This window comes from Salvelinus fontinalis, chromosome 33, assembly GCF_029448725.1.
Source record: "Salvelinus fontinalis isolate EN_2023a chromosome 33, ASM2944872v1, whole genome shotgun sequence".
Taxonomy (NCBI): Eukaryota; Metazoa; Chordata; class Actinopteri; order Salmoniformes; family Salmonidae; genus Salvelinus; species Salvelinus fontinalis.
This window is the reverse complement of record NC_074697.1, coordinates 47532119-47553620: the sequence shown is the minus strand read 5'-3', so window position 1 is coordinate 47553620 and position 21502 is coordinate 47532119. Positions and strand designations below refer to the sequence as shown.

Below are 21502 nucleotides of genomic sequence, written 5' to 3'. Positions count from 1 at the left end.
AAAGGTCAATTATTCTCTACTCGTGTGTATGTTGAAGGAAGCGAAATACAATGTGTTACCCTTGTACCGCTCTGCATTATGTTTTCCCCTTGAAGATTTGCCTGTGGTCGATGCATGCATTAAATGAATTACAAGGTTTTTAGAACTTGGATCATCCTACAAAACACGGTAATATACCGGAAGCTGTCATGGCATCTCAATGGTCTGCTCCATACAGCATATTTAGTAGCTTGTAAGGCTGCTTTCACTCACAGCAGACAGCAGCAGGTGTATGGGAGTGTACACCAGCTGACCCAGAGGTGCTGAAAAACACGCTACACCACCTCATGGGATTCAAGATGCCTTTGTGCTTCGCTGACTGTTTAAGTTGTTGCTTCCCCCTCTAATCTCTCTCACTGCGTGTCCGCGCTCATGCGTGTGTGTCTGTGTGTCTGCGTGTTTAGACTCACCCCCTACGAGTGGTACAATCCCCACCCCTGCCTGAAGGGGCGCTGTAACCTCCTCATCAACCAATACTCGCTAGGCAACAGTTTCTGGTTCCCCGTGGGGGGGTTCATGCAGCAGGGGTCCACCATCGCCCCCCGCGCCCTCTCCACGCGCTGCGTCAGTGGAGTATGGTGAGTACAATAAAAAGGGATTCTCACTTGGTCCTTTCCAGCACAGTTCCAGCAACTATGGTGGATGTATAACCAAGGTACCGCTCGGTTTGGCGCAGTAGTGTGAAAAGGGTAATAGTGCACTCAGTCAGTCACACTTAGACACTTGTATACATACTGCATACGTATCTGTCTAGAAGCTTCCCACACTATCTTGCAGACCTGAACCCGTACCGTAGCCTGTGGCCTTGACCTCTCTACAGCAGTTTCAGGAGTATCAAAGCAACATTTTGATCATGTGATTTGTGTGCCACTGCTCAAATTAGCCTGCCATCTTGGCCCTGAGTATTTCCTATTCAGGTCACGTGGTCATGGAAAAAAACACAGAGTCTGATACTATACCTGATACCGTACCGCTGAGGTAGTCTGTGTGTGAGTCTATACCTGATACTGTACCGCTGAGGTAGTCTGTGTGTGAGTCTATACCTGATACCGTACCGCTGAGGTAGTCTGTGTGTGAGTCTATACCTGATACCGTACCGCTGAGGTAGTCTGTGTGTGAGTCTATACCTGATACCGTACCGCTGAGGTAGTCTGTGTGTGAGTCTATACCTGATACCGTATCGCTGAGGTAGTCTGTGTGTGAGTCTATACCTGATACCGTACCGCTGAGGTAGTCTGTGTGTGAGTCTATACCTGGTAAGCTATAAAAACGAAGAGTCGCACACTCTATGTGTATAACCTCCCATTCATTTATTGGGTCAGAAAACACCAACGTTTCAGCATCCCTGTGCCATCTGCAGGGTGACAGAAGGCACGGTATACCTGGTAGACACTGAGGTAGTCTGTGTGAGTCTATAGCTGATACTGTACCTCTGATGTAGTCTGTGTGGGTCTACCTGATACTGTACCTCTGAGGTAGTCTGTGTGAGTCTATAGCTGATACTGTACCTCTGAGGTATTCTGTGTGAGTCTATAGCTGATACTGTACCTCTGAGGTAGTCTGTGTGAGTCTATAGCTGATACTGTACCACTGACGTGGTCTGTGTGAGTCTATAGCTGATACTGTACCTCTGAGGTAGTCTGTGTGAGTCTATAGCTGATACTGTACCTCTGAGGTAGTCTGTGTGAGTCTATAGCTGATGCTGTACCTCTGAGGTGGTCCCAGTCGGTATGTCTGACTGCTGCTCCCACTGTCCCTCCAGGTGGGCGTTCACCCTGATCATCATCTCGTCCTACACGGCCAACCTGGCCGCCTTCCTCACTGTCCAGAGGATGGAGGTGCCCATTGAGTCAGTGGACGACCTGGCTGACCAGACAGCCATCGAGTACGGCACCATGCACGGGGGCTCCACCATGACCTTCTTCCAGGTGAAGGGCACACACACACGGACACGCACACACATACAACACACACGGCCCCCTCCACTATAATAGATGACCTGTCAATGATCTTATCTTAGACCCTGTCACCTCACTGTCTGTCCCCCTCTCCATCTCCACTGACCATGACTTATCTGTTTCCTGTCTGATTGTCAATATCCTCTTCCCCCTGAAGGAAAGCTCAGGGCTGCACCTGGAGAGATAGGCAGTGTGGGTCAGCCGCTGACTTTCCCTGTCTGTCTATGTAGTTAGCCACAAAGCAGGCTTTCACCTGTCGAAGAGAAAGAGAAATGGGGAGAGAAAGACAGAGAGAGACGAAGAAAGACAGAGAGAGGGACCAAGAGAGAAAGACAGAGACAAAGACAGAGAGTCAGAGAGAGGGAGCTCCTCTCTCTCCTTTAGATTCCTATGGGGCCTCTTTTGTGCTCCAGAGCTCAACGCATGCCCTTAGCCCTCAGATCAGACCAGATCAGGCTCCCGAGTGGCGCAGCGGTCTAAGGCACTGCATCTCGGTGCAAGAGGTGTCACTATAGTACCTGGTTTGAATCCAGGCTGTATCACATCCGGCTGTGATTGGGAGTCCCATAACGGCGGCGCACAATTGGCCCAGCGTCGTCCGGATTTGGCCCTAGTAGGCCGTCATTGTAAATAAGTGACTATTTAATTGACTTGCCTAGTTAAATAAAGGTTAAATAAATTCAACAAGTTCAACAATTAAAATCTGACCGTGCTTCTGTGATATGTCCCCCAATATCATAGAACTCACGCTACCAGACGTACCAGCGCATGTGGAACTTCATGCACTCCAAGCAGCCCAGTGTGTTTGTGAAGAGCACGGAGGAGGGCATCGCCCGCGTGGTCAACTCCAACTACGCCTACCTGCTAGAGAGCACCATGAACGAGTACTACCGTCAGCGTAACTGTAACCTCACCCAGATAGGAGGTCTGCTGGACACCAAGGGCTACGGCATCGGCATGCCAGTGGGTAAGTGGAGAGAAGGGGATGGAGGAGAAGGTGGGCAGGAGGAGAGAGTATCAACTGTGACCTCACCCAGATAGGCCTGCTGGATACATCGGCATTGCAGTGAGTTAGAGAAGAGACATCATTTACACGACGCTAACTAAAGCGGGCATCTTTTTGCCAAACGTATGGGCTTTCTCTGCTCTCTGTCCTTAGTGCAGTGTTTATGAAAAGGAAGTGCTGTCACTACCTCAGTTTCAGTCCATGACAAGTGGTATGGACTGAAGTTTGCTTGAATAATCTATATTTCATTGTTCAAAGTCAAACCAACAAACGCATTGGTTCTTTGTCTTTGAAAAGTGTTACCCAAACCGGTCCTCGGAAACCCCTAGCCTGAACCCTTACCAGTTTTTATTCAATTTGAGAAACACTGCCTTAGAATACAGTGTGGGATATGCAAATCATAGGTCATAGGAAGGTTCTGTTAGACTAGCACTTCCTGTAAACTGCACTCATCATAATGCATAGAAACCCATGCTACAGGAAACCTCCCAGGAATGCAACTATATGTTCACTCACTGACGAGATGGTCCTTGCAGGCCTGTGACCCTCTGTACATTCGGCTGTTCCTCCTCAGGGTCAGTGTACCGGGATGAGTTTGACCTTGCCATCCTCAAGCTGCAAGAAGACAACCGTCTAGAGATCTTGAAGAGGAAATGGTGGGATGGTGGCAAGTGTCCAAAGGAGGAGGATCACCGTGCCAAAGGTGCCATTACCCCTCCATCTTTCATTCTCTCTCTATCCATCCATCCTTCCCCCTTGTCCTCCCCCTTTCATCTTACTCACCCTATTTAGACTGGTTAAGTGTCAGGGTCACTGTGATGCTGACTGGTGTGTGTGTGTGTGTGTGTGTGTGTGTGTGTGTGCGTGCGTGCGTGCGTGCGTGCGTGCGTGCGTGCGTGCGTGCGTGCGTGCGTGCGTGCGTGCGTGTGTGCGTTTAAATACTGCTTAAATCACAGCCTCGGGTGTAGGTGCAAGGTGGTGGCGCTGATATTTGGCAGTCACGTACACAGGATTGCAGCGCGTGGCCTCCAGATTGTGGGTCTGACAAAAACTAGGGCAAAGCAATTGGCTAGGTACTGCTTTGTTTCAGCTGTGGGCAGCCTCGCTGTATGGAGAAGGAGGTGCTTTCTGTACCCTTGAGTGCCACGCATACAGGGACCTTTGAAATGTTTGGATTCTTTTTTTGTCAATTTGATTGGTGGATTCAAATAAAGTAAGTGTGGGCGTGTATATACAGTGCATTCAGAAAGTATTCAGACCCCTTGACTTTTTCCACATTTTGTTACGTTACAGCCTTATTCTTAAATATATTAAAGTGTTTTTTCCTGCTCAATCTACACACAATATCCCATAATGACAAAGCAAAAAAAAAAAAAATGAAATATCACATTTACATATAATACCAGTCAAAAGTTTGGACACACCTACTCATTCAATGTTTTTTCTTTATTTTTACTTTTTTCTACATTGTAGAATAATAGTGAAGACATCAAAACTATGAAATAACACGTATGGAATCATGTAGTAACCAAAAAAGTGTTAAACAAATCAAAATATATTTTAGATTCCTCAAAGTAGCAACCCTTTGCCTTGATGACAGCTTTGTACACTCTTGGCATTCTCTCAACCAGCTTCACCTGGAGTGCTTTTCCAACAGTCTTGAAGGAGTTCCCACATATGCTGAGCACTTGATGTGTGCTTTTCCTTCACTCTGCGGTACAACTCATCCCAAACCATCTCAATTGGGTCGAGGTCGGGTGATTGTAAAGGCCAGGTCATCTGCTGCAGCACTCCATCACTCTTCTTCTTGGTTAAATAGGCCTTACACAGCCTGGAGGTGTTTTGGGTCATTGTCTTGTTGAAAAACAAATGATAGTCTCTCATCAGACCAAAGGACAGATTTCCACCAGTCCAATGTCCATTGCTCTTGTTTATTGGCCCAAGCAAGTCTCTTCTTATTGTTGGTGTCCTTTAATAGTGGTTTCTTTGCAGCAATTTGACCATGACGGCCTGATTCACGCAGTCTCCTCTGAACAGTTGATGTTGAGATGTTTCTGTTACTTGAACTCTGTGAAGCATTTATTTAGGCTGCAATTTCTGAGGCTGGTATCTCTAATGAACTTATCCTCTAACTCCAATGAACTCTGGGTCTTCCTTTCCTGTGGTGGTCCTCATGAGAGCCAGTTTCAACATAGTGCTGGATAGTTTTTGCGACTGCACTTGAAGAAACTTTCAAAGTTCTTGAAATGACTGACCTTCATGTCTTAAGGTAATGATGGACTGTCATTTCTCTTTGCTTATTTGAGCTGTTCTTGCCATAATATGGACTTGGTCTTTTACCAAATAGGGCTGTCTTCTGTATACCACCCCTACCTTGTAACAACACAACTGATTGGCTCAACCGCATTAAGAAGAAAGAAATACCACAAATTAACTTTTCTCAAGGCACACCTGTTAATTGAAATGCATTCCAGGTGTCTACCTCATGAAGCTGGTTGAGAGAATGCCAAGAGTGTGCAAAGCTGTCATCAAGGCAAAGGGTGGCTACTTTGAAGAATTTGATTTGTTTAACACCTTTGTGTTTCTACATGATTCCATATGTGTTATTTCATAGTTTTGATGTCTTCACTATTATTCTACAATGTAGAACATTATAAAATAAAGAAAAACCCTTGAGTAGGTGTGTCCAAACTTTTGACATGTTTTGGTACCCCTTCCCAGATCTGTGCCTCAACACAATCCTGTCTCGGAGCTCTATGGACAATTTCTTCTACCTCATGACTTGGTTTTTGTTCTGACATGCACTGTCAACTGTGGGACCTTATATAGACAGGTGTGATGCCTTTCCAAATAATGTCACATCAATTGTATATACCACAGGTGGACTCCAATCAAGTTGTAGAAACATCTCAAGGATGATCAATGGAAACAGGATGCACCTGAGCGCAGTTTCGAGTCTAGCAAAGGGTCTGAATACTTATGTGAATAAGGTATTTCTGTTTTAATTTTTTTTTACTCTTTCCCTCTTTCTTTCTTTATTTCTCTCTCTCGCCCTCTCTTTCTCCCTGCCTCCCAGGACTAGGCATGGAAAACATAGGCGGTATCTTCGTGGTGCTGGTGTGCGGTCTCCTGGTGGCTATCTTTATGGCGGTGCTGGAGTTTATGTGGTTTCTGCGGCAGACGCCTGGAACAGAGGTGAGAGAGGGCTATTTTACCTGCATCTGCTTTGTCTCCCTCTCCCCGCCCTGATGCGCTCTTCTCCCAGACCCAGTTCAACTCCAGAAGCAGCAAGCCCCACGAGCCCCACTATGCTTCCTCGCACAGGGCGAAGCACATAGCTTCCTATCCCTGCCAGCCCCTTGCCAAGTGTGCGCCATTCCTTTGCATTTGCCTCCAAGACCTTTGCCAAAGATAACACCTCACATACACTATCTATCTACATGCCTTTATGTAGTAGACCGCAGCTGTCTCCACCGGTAGTGAATGTGACTGTAAATGCTGTGCTTTTATTCTTGAACAACCTAAAAATCAGCCCGCTTTGAATGAGACGTAGTTTCATGGTTTGGAAATGATTTCATTTCAGTTTCTGCTGTATTTTTCTGTAATGTTTTTCTTTACGAAATATGACTGTTTTCAATTGGATTTGTTCCCGATACAACACTGTGATATAACAATATATATCTAAATAAACCAGCCTGTGTACAGAAAAGCCACCTGACTTATTTTTGGGGGGACTAGGAAACGATCAAATTAGTGTGTGTGTACAAGCTGTCTATCTATCTAAGTGCGTATTTGGAATGGCTTGTTTGATTTTTGTCAGTTATAATGGCATGGCTCATAGCCCACGCAGTGCCTCTGTAAGCTTGTTCCCTTCTATGACATTGCACAAAGGGAGATGCCATGGCCAACACAGTTAGAAAGATGTACTGTGTGACTACTGTGATGTGTGATTATCATGCCTGTTCTCCTCTCCCTGACTTAGTCTAGTCCACACTGACACTGTGTGATATCATTGAGAGAGGAAGACAGAGAGGAGACAAACCAGCTCACACAGATACAGTAACACCCATTTAACGCAATAAGGGAAATGCAGGGCAGGGATTTGTCTTATGTTATGGGGATGAGAATGGCAAAATGTATAATGTAACCAGTTTTTCCACAATAATTTCATATCATATATAAGAATGTTAAAGGAAAACATTACATGACCAAAAGTATGTGAACACCTGCTTGTCGAACATCTCTTTCCAAAATCACGGGTATTAATATGGAGTTGGTCCCCACTTTGCTGCTATAACAGCCTCCACTCTTCTGGGAAGGCTTTCCACTAGATGTTGGAACATTGCTGCAGGGACTTTCTTCCATTCAGCCACAAGAGCATTAGTGAGGTTGGGCACTGATGTTGGGTGATTAGGCCTGCAGTCGGGGTTCCAATTCATCCCAAAGGTGTTCGATGGGGTTGAGGTCAGGGCTCTGTGCAGGCCAGTCAAGTTCTTCCACACCGATCTCGACAAACCATTTCTTTATGGACCTCGCTTTGTGCACGGGGGCATTGTCATGCTGAAACAGGGAAGGGCCTTCCCCAAACTGCCAAAGTTGGCAGCACAGAATAGTTTTGAATTTCATTGTATGCTGTAGCGTTAAGATTTCCCTTCACTGGAACTAAGAGGCATAGCCCAACGTATGAAAAGCAGCCCCAGACATTTATTCCTCCTCCACCAAACTTTACAGTTGGCATTATGCATGGGTTCAGGTAGCGTTCTCCTGGCATCCGCCAAACCCAGATTTGTCCGTCGGACTGCCAGATGGTGAAGAGTGATTCATGACTTTCGCATTTCCACTGCTTCAGAATCCAATGGCGGTGAGCTTCACACTACTCCAGCCGACACTTGGCATTGCACATGGTGATCTTAGGCTTGCGTGCGGCTGCTCGGCCATGGAAACCTATTTCATGAAGCTCCAGACGAACAGTTATTGTGCTGACTGTGCTTCCAGAGGCAATTTGGAACTCTGTAGTGAGTGTTGCAACCGAGGACAGACGATTCTTACACACTACATGCTTCAGCACTCGGCGGTCCCGTTCTGTGAGCTTGTGTGGCCTACCACTTCGCGGCTGGGCCGTTGTTGCTCCTAGACGTTTCCACTTCACAACAACAGCAGTTACAGTTGACAGGGGTAGCTCTAGCAGGGCAGAAATTTGACCAACTGACTTGTTGGAAAGGTGGCATCCTATGACAGCGCCACGTTAAAAGTCACTGAGCGCTTCAGTAAGGCCAAATCGTGGCTGAAATAGCCAAATCCACTAATTTGAATGTGTCCACATACTTTTGTATATACAGTGGCTTGCGAAAGTACTCACCCCCCTTGGCATTTTTCTTATTTTGTTGCCTTACAACCTGGAATTAAATGTAATTTTGCGGGGGTTGTATCATTTGATTTACACAACATGCCTACCACTTTGAAGATGCAAAATAAAAAAAATTGTGAAACAAATAAAACAAAAAACATTACTTGAGCGTGCATAACTATTCCCCCCCCCCCCCCCCCCCCAAAACAAAAGTAAATACTTTGTAGAGCCAGCAACTACAGCTGCAAGTTTCTTGGGATATATCTCTATAAGCTTGGCACATCTAGCCACTGGGATTTTTGCTCCGGCAAATCTGCTCCAGCTCCTTCAAGTTGGATGGGTTCCGCTGGTGTACAGCAATCTTTAAGTCATACCACAGATACTCAATTGGATTGAGGTCTGGGCTTTGACCAGGCCATTCCAAGACATTTAAATATTTCCCCTTAAACCACTCGAGTGTTGCTTTAGCTGTATGCTTAGGGTCATTGTCCTGCTGGAAGGTGAACCTCCATCTCAGTCTAAGTCGCTGCCGATGGAAAAACATCCCCACAGCATGATACTGCCACCACCATGCTTAACTGTGGGGATGGTGTTCTCAGGGTGATGAGAGGTGTTGGGTTTGCACCAGAAATAGCGTTTTCCTTGATGGCCAAAAAAGCTACATTTTAGTCTCATCTAACCAGAGTACCTTCTTCCATATGTTTGGGGAGTCTCCTACATGCCTTTTGGTGTTTGCTTATTTTTTTCTTAAATTAAGCAATGGCTTTTTTTCTGGCCACTCTTCTGTAAAGCCCAGTTCTGTGTAGTGTACGACTTAAAGTGGTCCTATGGACAGATACTCCAATCTCCCCTGTGGAGCTTTGCAGCTCCTTCAAAGTTATCTTTGGTCTTTTTGTTGCCTCTCTGATGAATGCCCTCCTTGCCTGGTCCGTGAGTTTTGGTGGGCAGCCCTCTTGGCAGGTTTGTTGTGGTGCCATATTCTTTCCATTTTTTAATAATGGATTTAATGGTGCTCGGTGGGATGTTCAAAGTTTCTGATCTTTTTTTATAACCCAACCCTGATCTGTACTTCTGCACAACTTTGTCCCTGACCTGTTTGGAGAACTCCTTGGTATTCATGGTGCCGCTTGCGTAGTGGTGTTGCAGACTCTGGGGCCTTTCAGAACAGGTGTATATTTTCTGAGATCATGTGACAGATCATGTGACAGATTGCACACAGGTGGACTTAATTTAACTAATTGTGTGACTTCTGAAGGTAATTGTTTGCACCAGATCTTATTTAGGGGCTTCATAGCAAAAGTGAATACATATGCACGCACCACTTTTCATTTTTTTTATTTTTTTTATTTCACTTCACCAATTTGGACTATTTTGTGTGTGTCCATTACATGTAATCCAAATAAAAATCAATTTAAATTACAGGTTGTAATGCAACAAAATAGGAAAAATGCCAAGGCAGATGAATAATTTTGCAAGGCACTGTACAGTGTATGTCAGTATTTAACCATCAAGTACCGTATAGTGCCTCCCGAGTGGAGCAGTGGTCTAAGGCACTGCATCGCAGTGCTAGCTGTGCCACTAGAGTCCGGTCACGGGGAGGGTTTGGGGAGGGTTTGGCCGGCAGGGATATCCTTGTCTACTAGTGACTCCTGTGGCGGGCTGGGCGCAGGGCACGCTGACACGGTTGCCAGGTGTACAGTGTTTCCTGGCTTCCATGTTGGATGGGCAGTGCGGCTAGGTTGGGTTGTGTTTCGGAGGACGCATGGCTCTCGTCCTTCGCCTCTCCCGAGTCCGTACCGGAGTTACAGCGATGAGACAAGACTGTAACTACTACCAATTGGATACCATGAAATTGGGGAGAAAAAAGGGGTGAAAATAAAGTACAAAAAAAAGTACCGTATAGAATGTTGTACAGTTGTCTATTTTTCCTTGAAAACCCTAGGTTATTGTGATATTTTCTCAACAAACTTAATCGTAAGTTCCTTTTGTTAGATATTGTCAGACTTAAATGCCCAGTACATCCCATTCTATCCTATTTGTGTAGCTGTTGTCTGTCCTGCATGGTGTCTGTCAGTCGGAGGACCACTTTGGAAACAAGCGTTTTAATTCATTCTTTCAAGTGATATCATCTGGGTCCACATTGTACATTTTGTTGTATTATGTCTATTACCCAAAATACTTTTCTTTTTTTTTAAGTCAGCCTGCCCGTCAGTCTCTGATCTTGCAGTGTGTCAGTGAGATCTCCCAGCCTCTCTCTCCCTGTGTGTGTTGCAGCTGTCGGTGTGTGAGGAGATGCTACGGGAGCTCCAGGGGATCGTCCTGTGCCGGGACAGCCTACAGCTGAGGCGTCGGCGGGGGACGACCATGCTCCGTCCTCGCCCCCTACCCCTGGAGGAGCGCCGAGCGCGGGCTGCTGCTGTCAGCCTGAGCAATGGCAAGCTGTGTGGCGCTGCCGCCGGCCTGCCCCTCTCTGAGCCCTTCTCCCACAGACTGGCGCAGGAGGCAGCTCTGGTGGCTCGGGGCTGCAGCCACATCCGCATCTGCCCCGAGTGCCGGCGCTTCCAGGGGCTGCGCGGCGTGCGTCCCGGGGGCGGCCCCAGCCACGGAGCCTCGCCCACTCACAGCGAGGAGAGCATAGAGTGGGAGAAAACGACCAACAGTAGCGAACCCGAATAACAAGGAAGCACCCCCTTGACCTAGACAACCCCTTTACCTACCTAGACCACCACACACCCACTGTACTACTGTACACAGGGGCAACAGGGAGCATCATGGGAATGTCATGTGGTACTGTGACAGGAGCTGCTTTGGACCTGGTGCGTTTGATTTTGGAGGACAGCGGCTGGGGCTTTGGATGTGGATATTTTGAGCACGTCCCCCATGGAAGGGATCTTTGAGCTCTGGAATGATGTCCTGGGCTTAGAGATGGAACTGCCGATGGACATGTTCATAGAGACTACCAGAGGAAGTCCGTGAGAGGGGACACGACCTCTCTGTATGGGCTGTCTGTCTCGAAGGCCCTATGTCCTGTCTAGGATGTGAAGGTCACAGGTTATGGGGCATTTGTACTATGCAGTATTTTCTGTCACTCATTGTGCTAATTGTTGATCTGTTTTTAAATTATTTCTCCTTTTGTTGTGTTCTTGATATTGATCATATTGTTACCATTCTATTGTTCTCTGAGACGATACGATGTTTTCTTTTCCCGAGTGTGTACATTATTGCCTTTTCAGAGCTACAAACAGAGAACACATAGAAAAAGACTTCCAATGCAGCGTCATTCTTTGAATACATTTTTTTTGTGTGAAAGTGCCAAAAAAAAAAAAGCTGATCTTGAACGACGGGCATCGCGGCCTTGAGACAACGACGACAAAGAGAACCGAAGATAAAAACAAACACAATGACTTGTTTTATAATAGTGATTATATTCTATACAAAAATATGTTTGAGATGTATTTCTGAAAGACAGCAACGCATGTCCGCAGGTGTGATGCTGATGATTGGAGGGGAGAATGAGTTTCCCGTTCAAACAATTTGCCCAGAGACACAAAGAACCCCAATGTAATCAGAAATAGTCATCATTCGTTCCCTTTGCTCATGTGTGGGACCTGTCTCTTGATATTGCCCCCCAGATCCCGGGTCATAAACAACACTAGATACCACAACATACCACCATTTTGAGTTTCTTCCCATTGCCCACTGTGGTATACAGTCTCATATGAATCCCATATACTGTAAGTGATTGGTATTGGTTCACTATTCCCAATTTGTGCTCTCTATTCCATCTGTTCCACACTCTCTCGTCTTCGTGCTGCACTATTGCCTTGACATGACCCAGACCCACTCTCTGCGGCGTGCACTATACACTCATGCACGCATGCAGGAATGCACACACTCACACGTGCACGCACAAAGGCATGCGCGCACACACACAGACAGTACATACACAGTACACACAGGCAATGCAGATAGTCACACTGCAGAGGTAGTCATACTGAGATGGTGGCATTGGGGAAGAATTCAACACATTCCAGAACAAATTAAAACTGAAAGCTCCCAGTAAATGTTTCCACCCAAAATGAAACATTGTCTTACACTTTCATATGTATGAGGGGTTTGAAGTCATTTATGTGACATTTTTTTCTGGATCACCATCTGTTTTGTAAATTCTGCAATATGCATTTCAAAAAAATATGGAGCCAATTATTCCCATTAATTTAGGGTAGAGGCCTACAGATTTCCTATTGCTTACAAAACTTCATTTTTGGGGTGAGCTGTCCCTCTAACCATCAACAGAGACCCTCACTGCAAGATCTGGGTCGTATTAATTAAGCACCAAACTGAACAAAAAGGGGTGAAACGGGGAGGGCCTACTTGAACTTGTCCAATAAGAAACTTAGCAAAAATAAAATGGAAGTGTTTTCCCTCACATGCCCTAATGAATACAACCCTAGTAATGAAACCAAGGCCAGATTTGATTTGTGGAGCAAAGCTGTACTTTCTCCATGTGTTCATTCAAGTTGATTTATTCAATGTACCATATCGCAAATTCATCGATGTAGCATATAATGTTACTCATTTCCTGGATGTTTTATAAGTTGCTGGTGGTGTCCTTGAGATTTGTTGTTTTGACTGTGCTTTTCTACTAAACTGACTAGAATGAGAGGGACGACAGTGAACAACTGTGGCCTGTCTGTCAACATTAGGCTTTGATGGATCCGTCTCCATGACAATGCCCAAGGGGTGTGCCACTCATATATCAAGAGTGCCTGAAACCAGGCCATCTTGACAAAGTATTCAATTGGAGGCATCCAGGTATGTCAGGTTCATTTGTATTTGTCACATCCAATCTAAAATCTGGATGGACTCTTTCAGCATTTGAATTCAATCCACTATTTAGTTGATTTCATTCATCTCTAAAATTGCTTTTCAAGGCATCTATACAACGCGCCAGTCAAACATTCCCATTCCCCATAGTATATGCGTTCTCCTGCCTTAGTGTAGGCGGCTGAAAGACCTAGGTCATACATTTTTACAATGATGATAATGAAACGGCTAAGCAGATCGCTTAGGTTGGGTCAATGAGGGTCTGAGACTGGAGAAAGAACTGTTGTCTATTTTCATGCCTTCATCTATATCCCTTGAGCCAGCAGGCCACAAATGCAAAAGATCTCTTTAGAACAGTGGTATTCAAACTTTTTCAGCGGGGAATCCATTTTTTCCCCCAAGAATTTCTTGCGACCCAACCTCAAATCGAATGACATAACCTTAAAATCTGTACATTTAGATTTTTACATCAACAAATAACCTTCAATTCGTTGCACTTTCATCTCTTATAAAAAAATGAAAAATTGAAAAGAAACCAATAAACACATTTACTGAATAAAATTATATTTTCGAATTATCTTTCTCAAAAACGTTTCTATATTGTTCCATACAATAATCTGTACTCTAAATTGTTTGTTCCTAAAAAAAAAATCTATATGCTGATTGAGTGTACAAAACATTAGGAACACCTACTCTTTCCATGACAGACTGTCCAGGTGAATCCAGGTGAAAGCTATGATCCCTTATTGATGTCACTTGTTAAATCCACTTCAATCAGTGTAGATGAAGGGGAGGAGAGAGGTTAAAGAAGGATTTTAAGCCTTGAGACGATTGAGACATGATTTGTGTATGTGTGACCTTCAGAGGGTGAATGGGCAAGACAAAAGATTTAAGTGCCTTTGAATGGGGTATGGTAGTAGGTGCCAGGCGCACCGGTTAGTGTTTTAAGAACTGCAACGCTGCTGGGTTTTTCATGCTCAACAGTTTTCCGTGTGTAGCTAGAATGGTCCACCACTAAAAGAACATGCAGCCAACATGACACAACTGTGGGAAGCATTGGAGTTAACATGGGCCAGCATCCCTGTGGAACGCTTTCGACACATTGTAGAGTCCATGCCCCAACAAATTGAGGGCAAAAGGGAGTGCAACTCAATATTAGGAAGAAAACATTTTTTTTACATTTTGCCTACCCCACTGCAGCGACCCCAACTTTGAATACCACTTTTTTTAAAGGTTCTCTCGCTTCAATGCTAGAAAATCACTAGTGAATTAATTTAGTAGCCAATGTCACCACATTCATCAACTATGAAGTATGCCCCATTAAAAGTCCCTCAATTATACCAAATATGGTGTTGTAATTTAACAATTCCTTTACTTGTGGTATGCATGGCCATTCTATTCCTTAGTTTCATTTTACAAATGAAATCATCATCTGGGATCGTCATCTGTTTTCAAAGGATTCGATTTCTTCTCAAATGTCTGTTCATTTTACCACTAGAGACCAGTCCTACGTGTTTCCATACAATGTGAATACCCGTAAAATAAATTATGTTTTATGCTTTACAAGAGGTTTTACCCTGTGAGTGAAGTTGTCCTGGTTTTGCTGTGTAACTATTCTCTGAGAAATGTTTTCTGTACAGTGTGTTTGTTTTCGAGCTCCTATGGATACAGAGAGAGGAGGTAAAGAATAAGCTGTACAGAGCTCATTGTTATATCATACAGAGGCTATAGTGTCAATGCCCATAATCCTCGTATGGAACATTGTCATGAGTGTGTAAATACAGAATGCTCAACCAGGGTTTCCCTGTGGAGGTTCCAGGGGCTCTCTATTTCTACAAGCCTAACCATCAAATTGAACTTGTGGGAACACATCCACATACATTCACACATTCAATTAGCAGGTTTTCTATAATATTTAGTTGCTAGGTCACAGAGATTGCGTCCTAAATGGTACCCTTTTGCGATTACCTGCTCTGGTCAAAAGTGGTGTACGCTATATAGGGAATGGGGGTGCCATTTGGGACATGGGGTCAGCTGGATGAACTCCCGAGTTTAGCGAATGGATAGTGGGATTCTGTGCACTCAACCTTTATGCACGAAAACATTCACAGACATTAAATCAAGCGTAGTTGAAATAAGATTGCCAATTACCTTGAAGGCTAAAAGGAGTTGAATTGGAATGAAGAGGAATCGTCACGTAGAAGAAGTAGCACTCCGACTTTCACTGGGAGACCTTGGGTAGGATGGCAGGATTTAACTGCTATTTTATATGCTTTATTTTCTTATGTTGTCATTTTTATTCCACTATAAATACATTTCTTAAAACATAAACCGCCCTTCTGAGGGTTTCCTGTTTGTTATGTTGTCTTTATTGAACATTGTAAGGCCATGCAACATTTTAACACGAATGGTGGATACAGTGGCGTTCATAGCCGTTTAAGACGAGGGAGGACGTTTTGTTTTTGCATGAGCGTGTCTCATTTCGATTACAGCATGTTGGATGACTGTCATTCATATTCCATTCATCCAGTTCAATGTAACATTGATAGGTTTAGGCTACTACATGACACTCAAATTTTCCCTTTACCCATCATGCGGTTGCTACAACCTAGACTATGAATGATAGTTTACAACGTATTGTACCAGTCAAAAGTTTGGACACACCTACTCATTCAAGGGTTTTCCTTTATTTTCACTATTTTCTACATTGTAGAATAATAGTGAAGGCATCAAAACTATGAAATAACACATATGGAATCATGTAGTAACCAAAAAAGTGTTAAAAAAACAAAATAGATTTTAGATTCTTCAAAGTAGCCACCTTTTGCCTTGGTGAGAGCTTTGCACACTCTTGTTATTCTCTCAACCAGCTTCATGAGGTACTCACCTGGAATGCATTTAAATTAATGCGGTTGAGCCAATCAGTTGTGTTGTGACAAGGTAGGGGTGGTATACAGAAGATAGCCCTATTTGGTAAAAGACCAAGTCCAAAAACAGCCCAAATAAGCAAAGACAAACGACAGTCCATCATTACTTTGAGGCATGAAGGTCAGTCAATCCGGAACATTTCAAGAACTTTGGAAGTTTCTAAAAGTGCAGTCACAAAAACCATCAAGCGCTATGATAAAACTGGCTCTCATGAGGACCGCCACAGAAAAGGAAGACCCAGAGTTACCTCTGCTGCAGAGAATACGTTCATTAGATTTACCAGCCTCAGAAATTGCAGCCCAAATAAATGCTTCACGGAGTTGAAGTAACAATCACATCTCAACATCAACTGTTCAGAGGACACTGCCTGAATCAGGCCTTCATGGTCGAATTGCTGCAAAGAAACTACTACTAAAGGACACCAATAAGAAGAAGAGACTTACTTGGGCCAAGAAAAACAGGCAATGGACATTAGACCGGTGGAAATCTGTCCTTTGGTCTGATGAGTCCAAATTTTAGATTTTTGGTTCCATTCGCTGTGTATTTGTGAGATGCAGAATAGGTGAACGGATCATCTCTTCATGTGTGGTTCCCACCGTGAAGCATGAAGGAGAAGGTGTGATAGTGTGGGGGTGCTTTGCTGGTGAAACTCTCTGTGATTTATTTAGAATTCAAGGCACACTTAACCAGCATGGTTACCCCAGCATTCTGCAGCGATACGCCATCCCATCTGGTTAGCGCTTAGTGGGACTATCATTTGTTTTTCAAAAGGACAATGACCCAACACACCTCCAGGCTGTGTAAGGCCTATTTGACCAAGAAGGAGAGTGATGGAGTGCTGCAGCAGATGACCTGGCCTCCACAATCCCCCAACCTCAACCCAATTGAGATGTTTAGGGATGAGTTGGACCACAGAGTGAAGGAAAAGCAACCAACAAGTGCTCAGCATATGTGGGAACTCCGTCAAGACTGTTGGAAAAGCATTCCAGGTGAAGCTGGTTGAAAGAATGCCAAGAGTGTGCAAAGCTGTCATCAAGGCAAAGGGTGGAAACGTTAAAGAATATAAAAATATATATATTTTGATTTGTTTAACACTTTTTTGTGTACTACATTATTCCATATGTATTATGTCATAGTTTTTATTTCAAATAAAGAAAAAACCTTGAATGAGTAGGTGAGTCCAAATTTGAGTTGATAGATCTAGGATGTAATCAAACAAGAGTTTCTATTAGACAAATTCATGCATGTTTATCCCCATTTATTTTTGTTTGCTTCCGTTTAAGATTTTTTTTTCAACAGAATCGGCAGAATGAATACACCTATGAACACGCGTAAACACAGTTCACTTTCATAGCAGCCATGTTGTATTCCTTTTCACATCTATGCGCTCTCCTCCTCTCACTTTTTCTCTTCATTTATGGAATTCAATGCACAACACATGAGCAGGCAAAAAAATCTTTCCAAGCCAAACCATATGAAAACCTCTACACACAGCCTACATCGTTGTCACTATATTAGCTAAAGTAATGCCATAATGGAAGTAACGCATTAGTAATCCCGCTACAATCATGCAGTAACGTTACAGTGTATAGTCAGTAGTTAGCAGTTACACCGGCGGGCCCCAGTGGCAATAAATTAGTCAAACCAAAAGTTTACCTTGACTTGGAAGAGTACCAGTGTTGTGTTGGATATAGCCAGCTACAGTATCTAACAGAACATTCCTCTGTTTGACCAGGGTGTTTAAGTCGGCTAAACTAGTTAGCTACATTTGCTAGCTAAGTAAGTGAAACCGAAAGTGAGAAAAAAAATGACTCTCTCTCTCGCTTCTCCTTCATTTTTGAATAAATTAATTTGTTCAAAACTGTTAAACTATTGTCTTTCTCTCTCTACGAGTCTACTACTTACCACATTGTATGTACTGTGTAAGTCTTACTGTGTAAGTCTATGGAAGAAGGTGAGAAGCATGAACCTCCTAGGTTTTGTATTGAATTCAATGTACCCAGAGGAGGACGGAAGCTAGCTGTCCTCCAGCTACACCATGATTCTACCCTACAGAGTGCTGTTGAGGCTACTTTAGACCTTCATTGCAAAACAGCGTGTTTTAATCAATTATTTGGTGACGTGAATATATTTAGTATAGTTTCATCTAAAAATGATAAATTTGACAAAACAAATTCAATGAGGAAGACAGTCCTCCCCTTTCTCCTCTGAGGAGTCTCCACTGGGTGAATAATTTCCCCAGTTATATAGGCAGGTATCCTAGTGGTTAGAGGGGCTAGCCAGAAGCTGGAGGGTTGCCAATTCGAATCTCGGGTCCGACAGGAAAAATCTGTCGGGAAGTGAGCTGGCAAAAGAAGGGTTGCTGGTATCACATGCTCCGAATACAACAAGTGTAGACCTTACAGTGAAATACGTACTTACAAGCACTTAACCAACAATACAAAATGTAAATAAAAAACAAATAGTTAAAGAGCAACAGTAAAATAACAGTAACAAGCCTACATACAGGGGGTACCGGTACAGAGTCAATGTGTAGGGGCAACGGTTAGTCGAGGTATTTGAAATAATATGTTCATGTAGGTAGAGTTAAAGTAACTATGCATATATAATAACCAGGGAGTAGCAGCAGTGTAAAAGAGGTGGGGTAGTAGGATTCAATCTTAGTCCTGTATTGACGCTTTGCCTGTTTGATGGTTCGTCTGAGGGCATAGCGGGATTTTTTTATCAGCGTCCGGGTTAGACTTCCTCTCCTTGAAAGCTGCAGCTCTACCCTTTAGCTCAGTGCAGATGTTGCCTGTAATCCATGGCTTCTGGTTGGGGTATGTACGTACAGTCACTGTGGGGACGACGTCATCGATGCACATTGATGAAGCCAGTGACTGATGTGGTGTACTCCTCAATGCCATCAGAAGAATCCCGGAACATATTCCAGTCTGTGCTAGCAAAACAGTCCTGTAGCTTAGCATCTGCGTCATCTGACCACTTCTTTATTGACCGAGTCAATGGTGCTTCCTGCTTTAGTTTTTGCTTGTAAGCAGGAATCAGGAGGATAGAATTATGGTCTATTTTGCCAAATGGAGGGTGAGGGAGAGCTTTGTACATGTCTCTGTGTGTGTAGTAAAGGTGGTCTAGAGTTTTTTTCCCTCTGGTTGCACATTTACCATGCTGATAGAAATTAAGTAAATCGGATTTAAGTTTCCCTGCATTAAAGTCCCCGGCCACTAGCAGCGCCGCCTCTGGATGAGCGTTTTCCTGTTTGCTTATGGCCTTATACAGCTCATTGAGTGGAGACTTAGTGCCAGCATCAGTTTGTGGTGGTAAATAGACAGCTACGAAAAATGCAGATGAAAACTCTCTAGCCTGGTCTACAGCTTATCATGAGATACTCTACCTCAGGCGAGCAAAACCTCGAGACTTCCTTCATATTAGATTTCGTTCACCAGTCGTTGTTTACAAAGCTACATAGACCGCCACCCCTTGTCTTACCGGAGGCAGCTGTTCTATCTTGGTGATGCAGCATAAACCTGTATTTTATCCATGTCGTCGTTTAGACATGACTCGTGAAACATAAGATTAAATCGTTTTTAATGTTCCGTTGGTAGGATATTCGTGATCGTAGCTCGTCTATTTTGTTATGCAATGATTGTACATTGGCTAATAGGACTGATGGCCTACTGCCTACTGAGCGGACCGGCCTTGGGCTTCAGAGTATTTATCAACTACAAGATCAAATGGAGTCGTGATAAGATTTGCTGAAGGGAGGGTGGGGGAGGGCCTTGTAGGTATCCCGGAAGTTGAAGTAGTAGAGGTCAAGTGTTTTAGCAGCGCAAGTGCTGCAGTTAATATGTTGATAGACCTTCGGTAATGTTAAAATCCACAACTACAATAAATGCAGCCTCAAGATATGTGGTTTCCAGTTTTCATAAAGACCAGTAAAGTTATTTGAGGGCCGTCGTAGTATCAGCTTGAGGGGCAACATACACGGCTGTAACTATAACCGAAGATAATTCTCTAGGGAGGTAATAAGGTCGGCATTTGATTGTGAGGTATTCTATGTCGGGTGAACAAAAGCCCTTGAGTTCCTGTATGTTATCACAATCACACCATGAGTAGCTAATCATGAAACACATGATTACACACCTTTCTTCTTCCCAGAGAGATATTTATTCCTGTCTGCGCAATGAACTGAGAGCCCAACTGGCTGTACAGACTCAGACAGTATATCCCTAGAAGCAGAGTATGTTACAATCTTTGATGTCTCTCTGGAAGGAAATCCTCGCTTTCAGCTCGTCAACTTTATTATCCAGATACTGAACATTAGCGAGTAATATACCTGGAAGCAATGGGTGGTGTGCGCGCCTCCTGAATCGGACTAGAAGTCCACTCCGAGTACCTCTTCTGCACTGGCGATGTTTTGGGTCAGCCTCTGGAATCAGTTGCCCTGGGGGGTACGAACAAAGGTTCCGATTCGGGAAAGTCGGATTCCTGGTCGTAATGCTGGTAATGCTGCTGAGTTACCGCCACTCTGATATCCAAAAGTTCTTCCCGACTGTATGTAATAACACAAAATAAATTCTGGCCTAATAATGTAAAAAATAACACATAAAAAAAACTAAATAGTGCAAAGTTGCCTAAGGGCTAGAAGCTCGGCTCTCCTCTATCGGCGCCATTCTCTAGTAATGTATCCCTATTGTGTACATTACTGAACATTAAAAAAATATGAAAACAGACTTATTGACACTGATTAGGTACTTATTTCATTGATGCAAATACCACAATAAACATTGACACAAAATACAACACAAATTGTAAAGAGTTTATTGATTTGCTGGTAATGCTATGCAATGACCCATAGAGTGGTATTCAGAAGTATTTCTAACCAAGTTGAGACGCTGTCAGGGTCTGTATCTCTGTCTTTTGTTCCCAGACACTCGTTGTTGGACATATTGACCAAAACGTCTTGACATTGTTTGTCTTTCAGAGAAATAAAATGGAGGTTCATTTACTTTGTTGGATCCCTTTGCTCTTCCTTCCTGCCCTAATCGATGGCCCTCGGATGGGGAAGCAATGATTGCTTAGCAGCCCGATTGTGTGTGAGACTGAGAGACACATCTGCCTGCACATAAATGTTGCTCCAGAGAAATATGCACATTTCAGCAGGGAGGCATACCCAAACACACGGGCACATGCACGTGCGTAAACACGTACACACAAAACACACAGATGCTTTCATGGGCAATCACAGTAGGGGTGTATTATGATTCATCAGTTGGAGACAATCTCAGATTTGCGATAGTGAGACAGTGATAGCAACCTGTATGCCCTACTGTTGACAGCCATCAGAGTAAATAATCATGGGAGTATAGAGTATCAGCACACAGTATTATTTTCTCCAGT

The 21502-nt window shown here is 43.9% G+C and overlaps 1 protein-coding gene across 1 annotated transcript in view; it reads left to right on the top strand.

The window, feature by feature from the left end:
- grik4 (glutamate receptor, ionotropic, kainate 4) overlaps nt 1-15508 on the top strand; it is a 438773-nt gene extending 423265 nt beyond the window's left edge. The window contains exons 16-21 of the mRNA XM_055896489.1: nt 444-617; nt 1802-1967; nt 2739-2964; nt 3578-3706; nt 6080-6198; nt 10625-15508. Of these exons, the coding sequence (XP_055752464.1) occupies nt 444-617; nt 1802-1967; nt 2739-2964; nt 3578-3706; nt 6080-6198; nt 10625-11026 (1216 nt within the window). The 3' untranslated portion in view covers nt 11027-15508. The remainder of the gene's footprint in view (nt 1-443; nt 618-1801; nt 1968-2738; nt 2965-3577; nt 3707-6079; nt 6199-10624) is intronic.
- The last annotated feature ends 5994 nt before the right edge of the window (nt 15509-21502 follow it).